Genomic DNA, 9901 nt, shown 5'->3' on the forward strand with positions numbered 1-9901 from the left:
ATACATTAGGCCATAGAGAGTGTCAACCCCCACCCCCATGATCTAATCAGCTCTAGAAAATACTCAGAGACAGACCAAGAGCTAGGTGTCACTGTATACCAAGGCCTTTTATACTCCAATTAAGCTGGTCATTAAAATCAACCAACAGGTCACACTCCCCAGCAATATCACCTCTCCTTTATTGCAAAAGAAATGAAAGGACCTTGGCAGACATGTTTACAGTTGTTTTCAAGACAGCATGATCTATGCCCCTAAGCCACATGCCTATCTCAGAATGGATGGACAAGCAAAAGAATATGGTCAGAGTAGTTTCCATTCGTTTAAGAAGGAAGAGAACCCATATCTTCTCTCGGTATACCAGAAGAAATTTCAAGACCCTTGCAGGCCTGCCAAGCACCAGCAGTTGAGGGTTAGAGGTAGGAAGTGCTGCTCCCTATGCGTGCACCTGGGGTTGAGGCTGTTGCGTTCATTACACGGAGTGGGTACACTCACATCCTCAAGGCAAAGTTTCTCCTCTCCCCGGAGTGGACACCGTTAATTCCATCTCAGCTACATCAAAGATGTCTTCCAAGGCACTGGGCTATATCCATGCTCTGTCCAAGACAACCGGGTTTGAATGCAAGATAGCACAGATTCTAGTAACCAAGGGAGTCTTCCCAGGCAAAGAGGGGAAACTCACTCACTACCTTCATGCCGATGGTGATCGTAAAGCACAGCGAGGCCAGGCAGAGGTACGGACACATGGCCTCCTCTCAGCTGCTGTCAAGAGCGCTTGATTACACCGGAGGACTTTAACCAAGATGCCACGAGGGGCGGGAAGGTGTGGATAAAAGCCAACACCAGAATGATTTTTGAATGCTGCTCTAATCACACAAATCACACAGATATCTAATAATTGCATAGCACATTATACATCACAAGGGGAATTCCACCTGGCCACAGGTACGGGCTCCAATACTTTTGTCTTCAGCATCGGGTGTCTTCTAGGTCCCGGAACTTCACAGATCCAGCCAGACTTCAGACCCATCTCCCTATGACTTGATAGGCCAAGGAGTTCCTCTGCTCCAGCCAGGCCTCAGAGGTGAAGAAAGCTAGGAAGCTGCAGTTGCTCAGGAGCCGCCTTCCGGGGCCGGTCTGGTAAGGTGGTCTGGGATTTTCAAACAGCCTTTCTGGAATAGGCTGGGTATTGGCAGTCTATCAGCATCCTCATCCTGAGTCTAGCCTGCCTCTCCTGTGTAGGCTTGGGCCGCATTTTTATACAATTTTGGGAGGCATGGCTTGGCTTATCGTTCTTTCACACGGGCCAGCTGCTAACCAGCTGACATTACCTAATTTCATTGCTTAATATCTAGGGGCGTTACTTTAACTGTTATACTTTAATCCAGAGCATCGCTTAGCTTATCGTTCTTGCACACACATCAGCTGCCTTAAGAGTGTTATTTAGTTACTATTCCTATGAATATCTTGAATATCTTCTTATCTATACTTGAAAGCTCTGCTCTCTTATAAGCTCTCAATATCTTAGGGGCGTTGCCCAGTCACTGTGACCAAAAATGTCTCTTCATCTTGCTCCTGACAGCTCTGCTGTCTTACAGGCTCATTACAGCAACTCTCTGAACTGGGCTGAACTCGCCACAGGGCTCCCTCTGTCTTCCTCCTAGAAGGTTAGCATCCACCAGCTACGCTTCACTAAGTCAGTTCAAGGAAAGATAGCGAGGCTGTTAGCCCACAGCAGCGCCCAGAACACCATCTTCTAGTCAGGATTACAATCTGGCCCAGGCTCTCCTCAAGCATGAGATGTCATTGCACATATAGGGAGTGAAGTGTCCCACACTCTGCTGTGCCTATAACTCCTAGGGAAAGCGCTGAAGGGAACGTCTGTGCTGTACACCCAGCCCGCGAGCTTCCCGTGGCCTTAGCGGACTCTACTCGGTAAGTCCTGAACCCATCGGGTGGGCACTGCCAACCTTACTACTTGTCTCCAAACCCATGCACACAGAGGAAGGGAAGGCACATATGCAACTCCCAAGAGCAGACCCGGAGGAGAAAACAGACCTTGCTCTGTGTTCCCAGAACACAGAATACCCACTGTTGAACACTGGGGAGGGCTTACCTAGGGGCCTACCCCTCCCTGAGGAAGCCTCTAGGCCTGGGCTGGTTTTGGATCTCTTACTTTTCTCTAGTCTCCAACTTGGGTGGAGAGAGATGAGGAGATACCTCGGGCAGTCTTATCCTTCCCCTCCCTTATTCCCACACCCAATATGTTCGACTTGGGCCACGACCAGGTCCCTGACCCTCTACCCAAAGCCATGAACCTTAACCTCTGCTTGTGGATTCAAGGATCCACACAAGACTCTCTTGGAAAAGAAAACGGGCCTTTCAAAACTGCTACCCTTAAAAGCTGGTTTCTAAAGGCTCTGTAAGACAGCCCAGGGGACTGGGACTCTTCTCTCTGCCCAGGGGCTGTCTGCCCTTGACCACCTGGGAAGAACTCCTTATTTACAGGGAAAGACATGCTCATTAACTCCTCAGCTGAGGTGCCGCCCTTCCAACCCCTCTTCCCTTTTTTTGATTTGAGTTCACACTCCTGATTCACCCCACAGCTCTCAGGGTGCTTCTGAAGCACAGAGATTAAGGAACCTACAAACTGCTCTCTACATCATATCCAGGTATAAATACCCATGTCTGTATTTATGTTACAAATACCCTCCAGGTTGCTGTTTTTAAAATGAGGCTCAGAAATTGATCTCTATTAAAAGCACCTCTGGATTCTAAGGATACAGATCTTGGTCAAACAGTGAAGTTTCTCTTGCTTGGATTGTTGCAGATGGGAGCTGAGTAGGATCCAGTCAGCCTTCTATAGAACAAGGTCCTGCCACAGTCCCTGCTCCTGGACTCTGAAAAAACTCTTTAATCACTCTGGGCTATTTTGTCCGCACCAAAGAATGGAAGACTGTGTACTTCCTCTATGGGACTGAGGCAGGAAAGCAAAATACTCTTACATATCAGAGAAGTGCAGACCAGATAGACATGACCTGCCCTGAGAGTTATCACTGACTCTTTCTATTATAAGGCTGTAGGAAGTGCCTGCCCCAGAAGAGCACACAACACAGGTGTAGGAAACTGTGATTGCTTTTACATGTGTCAATCATTGGTTAGTGAAAGTTGCCATGTCTCTGAATCCGGGATGTGTGTCTTTCTCTGTCTTGCAGGATAATGAAACCCTTTTTCTCCCATGGACTCCTCTTGCTAGCTGTCCTGTACTGTCTGCTTCCCAGAACCAAGACAGACTATCAGGAAGAACTTGACAATAAACCAGACACTGATATCCTCCACTGCCAGAGGGAAAACTTTCAGTGCCAGAAGAAACGTTTCAGGTGCCGGAAGGTAGCTATGACCATCAGCAATGTCTCCATTTCTTTGTTCAAAGAGATGGCCCAATGGTCAAAAGATGGAAACATTTTATTCTCCCCAATTAGAGTTGTTGCTGCTATTTCAATGCTCGCCCTGGGAGCCAAAGATAACAATAGGCAACATATCCTGGAGGGCCTAAGCCTCAACAAAACAGGCTTGACCGAAGCTGAGATCCACAAGTGTTTCTGGTATCTGCTCCATTCAGTCAAGCCGCGTACAGCACAAGCCCAAATAAGAAGTGGTAGCAGCATATTCATCGACAAAGGCCTGAACAAGGTAGAAAAATTTGTGAAAGGATCCAAGGACCTATACTACTCTGACGTCGTCCCAATTGACCTCACAGACAACAGTGCAGCCAAAACACAAATCATCAATTATATGAGGAAGGAAACTAACAAGGAGATAGTAGATGCAGTCAAGAGTCTGGAGATTGATACATTGCTTGCCCTGGTGAACTACATTGACTTTAATGGTAAGGGTGATATCACTTGGCTCAGCTGGCTCCAGGGGGGTTTTGCAAATAGATACTCACATTCCAATGTTCTGTCTCCTTGGCACCCCAAAATGGAGAAGGGCAGGATGTATGTGTCATCTTTAGTCTTCCAACAATAAGCAGTGTAACAGTTTCCAACAGTTGATGAGACTGGAGGATGACAGCTTAAAATAAGCTCATGGCTGGGCTTGACAGACCATCCTCTACAAAGATCCTCTTCTGAAAACTTTCTGAGTAAAACAGGAGAATATGTGTGATTTCCAAAACAGAGTATAGCATGAGAACACAAGAAAGGCAGTTTCCAGGGATTATAAGTAGACACAGTAAGCGCTATAGAAGGAGATTACTTTGGAGGATGAAAACATTAACATCAAATGTGTCCTCTGTCATCCCTTACTTGTCTACACAGACAAGCCACTTTATCTGTTTGTGAATAACCATTTTACAACAAAGCTAGCCCAGTGCTGTGAGGCGACGAAAGAAGTGAGGTTACAGAGTGCATAGAACTTTGTGGAACACATGAACTTCCTCAAATAACTCTGACCCCAAGCATGACCTCCTGCTTGGAACTGGTTAAGTCAGGACCCTGAGAGGAGCAGCTGTTCCCCCAGGGAATATACAGCCTGGGAAAGGAGTCAAACCTAAGGCCTGCTTCTCTTAACCTGAGCTCCCTCTCCCCAGGGCAAAGTACTGCAGAGCACAGCCCCCACACCATAGCTTCATTACATTTCCATCCCCATCAACCCCTCTTTTCTAATGAGAACATGGGTCTGCAAGATGTCTGTCCAGGCCCTTCTGGCTTTCATAGTCTCTGCTGGGAAGTCAGGTGTGATTCTAATGGGTTTGCCATTATATATTACTTGGCCTTTTCCCCTTGCAACTTTTAGTATTTTTTTCTTTGTTTTGTACACTTACTCTTTTGATTATTATGTGGCAGGAGGACTTTCTTTTCTGGTCTAATGTATTAGTTGTTCAGTAGGCCTCTTGTATGCTTATAGGCCTCTGCTTTACGTTGGGGAAATTTTCTTCTATGATTTTGTTGAAAATATTTTCTGGGTCTTGGAGGAGGGAATCTTCTCTTTCCTCTATTCCTATGATTCTTATGTTTTGACTGTTCATGTTGTCTTAGACTTTTTGGGGGTTTCTGTTAGGAATTTTCTATATTTAACATTTTCTTTGATGGATACTTCGATTTCTTCCATTGTACCTTCCACACCTGAGATTCTTTCTTCCATCTCTTGTAGTCTGTTGGATATGCTTACCTCTGTAGTTGCTGTTTTCTTCCCTAAGTTATTTCTTTTCATGATTTCTTCCGTTTGTGTTGTCTTCAATTTTTCCAATTTTATCTTCTGATCTAGAACCGTTTTGTTGATTTCCTACACATGTCTTACTGCATTTTCCTGATTTCCTTCAATTCCTTCACCTGTTTGTCTGAACATTCCTCTTTTTCTTTTATTTCTTTCACTGACTTAATTATTTCCTCTTTGAAGTCCACAAATTGTTTGGCTGCATCTTCCTGTATGCGCATAGCCACAATCTCTTTGATTTTATCTTCCTCTAATTCTTTATATGTTTTATTTATTTCCTCCATTAACATCTTCATAAGAATGAATGTAAGGTCATCTTCCTGTATTTCACTTATGAGAGTGTGTCCAGGGCTACTTTCCTGTGGATAACTGGGTTCTAGAGATGCCATATTTCTTTGGCTTTTGTTGGTTGTGCTTTTATGCTGGCCTCTACCTGTCTGGCTGTCTCAGGTGTTGGCTCTTAGTTTTTGGTAGCTCTTGGAATCCTGGGATGGGGAGAATCCCCTTGGCAGGAAGATGTTTGTTCCCAAAGGGAGCTTCCTCACTTTTTTGGGTATGGTCACCAAATAGCTGGTGCTTCTCAGGAATTGCCACAACTCACCTGAAGATTATGGACCTGTGTGGTAGATAACTGTGGTCATTGGTAGTCCCCAGGGCTCTCCTCTCACCAGGAGAAGTCCTGGAGACAGCTACCCTGCTGCTGTGTTGCTTGCTTTGAATTTGTGGGCTTCTGCTGCTGCTGCTGCTACACTGTGTTTGCTGGGTGCAGCCCTCTTGAAGAGGCAGGGAGCCCTGTGCTTTGGTCAGTTTAGCTAGGGAGACTGGTTGCACCTTGCTGGTGCGTCTGGGACTGAACCAGTGGATCCCAGGCTTCGGTAGGACTGAGATTGGAGCTCTGTGCCCCAGTACCCAAGTGGTAACATGGGGTCAGGAGCTCTGAGGGTTGTACTTATTCTGATGACCTTGAGGATATGTTCGCAAGTCCCCTACCTACTCAAATAGCCATGATGGTCATGTTCTTGTACATTTTTAGGGAGGCTACTTCCTATCTGCCCCCAAGCATCTACACTGTATCTCAGGCTCAGGAAAGGGCTCAAGATACCATAAAAGTTTGCATGATTATTGACTAACCCATTGTCTACCAAAAACAAGGAGCCTCTAAAAGAAAGGTGTGCAGCTGTGACTTAGGGACCTGGGATTACTTGTATTTGTCACCATTTAGCATCTCCAGAGAACCATCCAACAAACATAATAGTAAACATTTTTTCTAAGGTGCTTTACCTTTGGAATCATCCAAAACACACCCAAAGTCTCCACACACTCCACGTTAAAGTGACACTCACAAAGCCCTTGTACCATGTTATGTAAATTCTTATTCTGTGTTTATCTTATGAAACTGGGTCCCAAGAGGAGTCTCCGGGCTCCTTTCCTCTGTTACCCTCCCACAGATTTGGACCTACCCTTGTCTGACATCCGTCTTCATCCTTTTCAGCCAAACTTCTCAGCAACTTTAACTGTCGGGTTGTCAAAATGGAGTACTTCCACCCAACAAATGAGATGCCCAGCAAGGTACCGACCATCTTTAGCGTGGATGTGTATGAGCTATTCCAATACAAGGATCTGTTTAGTACGGTGCTTGTATATGGACACTCCAAAATGCAAGCCATGTTCTACTTCATCTTACCTGATGAAGGGAAGATGCACATGGCAGAAGAGAGGCTGAGCTATCCACACTTCCGCCGGATGAAGCAATATAACAGCCTAAGGTGATCCCCAGTCCCAGGAACTACCCAGAGCCACTCAAGCTCTGATCAGTAAATGACAAAGACCCTAGAGGACTGGCCAGAAGTTGAGGACACAGCAACTTTGAGCTCTCAGGCAGACGGTGCTCATTTCCATAATGTAGGCCAGATTCACTGACAGAAACAGCATTCAAAATAAAGAGGTAAACCCATTGTCCTTGGGGGAAATCACACCCCAGTATGGACACACTCCCTCCTCAATATGCAGAGCCTAGGGCAGGGTCTACATTTGTCATGTAAATTATGGCTGAGCCAAGCAGATGGAGATGGCTCTCAGGACCTAGCCACATTAAGGGTAAGAGGTCAAGGTGGACAGTCCATGGGAGTGTTTTCAAGACAGGGGAGGAATCTGTATAGAAAACCTCAGACAAGAAAAGAGAGGCCAAGGCATGACTGCAAGGCAATCTATCTTCTGTCTCTCTTCCTGGGGTTTACTGGGTGCCCAGAGACATGTCACACCAATCTGTGAGCCCATGCTCTCCAAGCAAACCCAGGCTCAGGCAGACCAGAAGTAAACTGCAGGCAAAGATGCCACTCTGCTGCCTGGCCTCACCAGTGAGCAGTTGTCCTCAGCTACACTGACTCCCACTCTCTTCAGAATCGTGTCTTGGGGGTATCCCTGGCTGAGTAAGAGGTGTGACCAAATACTGTAGGGCATAGTGAAACATGGTTCCATGGGAACACCCTGAGTATGCGGGAAGGGCTTCTCAGAGTAGGTGCCATCCCAGGGGCTCCTGGGACAAAGGCATTGGTTCTTCCACACTAAAGAAAACCTTCTTTTCTTGCAAACCAGGATGGTCAATGCGCACATACCGGAATTGTCAATATCTGAGACCCATGACCTGGAGTCAGTGTTGAATGTACTAGGAATCAACTATGTTTTCAACAGTGAAGCCAGCAGTTCAGAAGATGACACACTTCATAAGTCCTTCAAGGTGAGGTCACCTCACAGTGCCTTTCCAGTGTCTGTTTGAGTCAAATAGGTAGAGGTGCAGCTCAGATAGCAGGCTAACGGGAGGGAAAAGGATGCATATCAAGGTGAAGGTCCTCTCTGGAGGACCTTTGTGATTTAACTGGAGGATGGCTCAGAGGTCAAAGCTGCAACAGGGAGACTTTGTGCTACTGATAATGTAAGCATCTCCCCTGAATGACTTTCCTGAACATGAGTTTCACTGTTGCTCAGAAGCATTGAGTTGCTGGGGCTCAGTTTGCCCATATTCATACAGAGAGGCTTGGGCTCAGTGACCTGAGACTTTAGCCTAGAATTTTCCATCTGTGACACTAAGAGCAACCCGTCAACAACAAAGTCAGGAGGTCTAAAGTGTTCTCCAAAGATGCCAATGATTAAGGGAAATTGAAGGCAGTTCAGATCAGGCTGCTTACCCTGAAAGTCTGGACACTCAAGGTCACCTTCAGAAACCGGGTCTGCAGTGGGCTCACAACTACACATTGGAACAGCGACCCTTGTGCAAAGGACATGAAATCCAAATGGTCCTGTCACCGTGAAGGTGTGAGTTGTATCCAAGGCCATGAGAGATGGAGTCAGGAAGGGAACATGGTAGGGAATGGGCCAAAGCAGGCAAAGGCTGGAGAGAAAGGGATACGGGCTTTGGGTGACTACAATGGACCGCCAAGGGCAGAACAGTAGTACCACAAAGGATGGACACAAACCATCGGAGGTTTTTCTTTCCTGAGTTCCAAATGAGATCTTACCTTAGTCTTCAGTAGGTGTCTCCCCCTTCTGACAGGCCTCTGTTTCCTTTCCTACAGGTGATAAGTACGGCCACACTGACCTTCAATGACAAGGGGATAGAACCTGTTCCGAATTATTGCGATAACGAAGAGTGGGCTAGTATTTCAGTTTTCCAGTTAAACAGGCCCTTCTTAATCTTCATTGAGCATATGGCAAATGGGGCCCCCCTCTTTCTTGGCAGGGTGGTAAATCCAAAAAACTAACTGCCCTTGGGAGTCAGCCCCTCTCCTGAGAGCCATTTCCCCTCCCTGTTGACATTAAACATGGGATAGTTTCACCCATGCCTGGGCACAACCAGCAAAGCCCTCTTCTTGTGGTGTCTGTGTCTTCCTCTACTCCCTGAGGTATGTGGTGACTGAAGGTCATAGGACATCTCAGGGACCCCTGCATCTGGGTTAAAGGGATCCCCATAATGTCACATCTCCAGCACTGAAGGGAGAGAGGGGGTCATGTCTTCTTCTGAGTGTTTCCTGAGAACAGCTGGAGGAGATGGTAGAGCTCTTCTTCCTCAGGCTGGAGCAGGGCCCCAGTATCTGTCCCTGTTATCCCTTCCCTGCCATAGGGGATGTACACATCCTCCAATGAACAAGAAGGTCTCTGGACCTTAGCCCTTTTCTTCTTCGCAAGCCAGTAAGACCACTGGGCCCAAAGTCACTCCCTCTGTCCTCTCTAGTCATATGCCCTTTTACATGAATGCATCTACAGGTCCTTAGAAGGACTAGGAAAAGTAGCTCCTGCCCTCTTCCAGAACCATCTAGACCCACCTCTCAACCAGACAACACAGGATAGGTAGCCCTGCCTCTTGGAGGCTCCACCCTTCACCTGAGCAAAGCTGGAGAGCTGGTGGGCTAACCACTCCAACTCCCATCCAGGCCCAGCTCCAGTGCTTTGAGTTGGCCCACCCCAACATCTACCCCATCTATGAACTGCTGAAGTGCACGAAGAGACGAGTCCTGCAGAACCAAAGCATCAGGATTTCCATGAGAACTGGGCAACAACAGGGTATCCCAGAGGAGTCCTATTGGGGATCCTATATTGATGATGTAGCAGAAGCCAGAGGCCCAGAACCAGGCTAAGGACTCATTGCAATGAATATGTACAAGTAAAGTTGTTTGGGCAAAAGTGTGACACA

At 46.8% G+C, this 9901-nt stretch overlaps 1 protein-coding gene across 1 annotated transcript; it reads left to right on the forward strand.

The window, feature by feature from the left end:
- Positions 1–560: 560 nt before the first annotated feature.
- On the forward strand, positions 561–8998 carry LOC110565992 (alpha-1-antitrypsin 1-6-like). The gene is made up of 7 exons (XM_021663778.2): positions 561–731; positions 1046–1137; positions 1858–1932; positions 3213–3892; positions 6878–6980; positions 7810–7951; positions 8787–8998. Exons 1-7 carry the CDS (start codon positions 561–563, stop codon positions 8970–8972), a joined length of 1449 nt encoding a protein of 482 aa, XP_021519453.1. The 3' UTR covers positions 8973–8998.
- Positions 8999–9901: the final 903 nt, after the last annotated feature.

The sequence above is a fragment of the Meriones unguiculatus genome, chromosome 7 (assembly GCF_030254825.1).
Source record: "Meriones unguiculatus strain TT.TT164.6M chromosome 7, Bangor_MerUng_6.1, whole genome shotgun sequence".
Taxonomy (NCBI): domain Eukaryota; kingdom Metazoa; phylum Chordata; class Mammalia; order Rodentia; family Muridae; genus Meriones; species Meriones unguiculatus.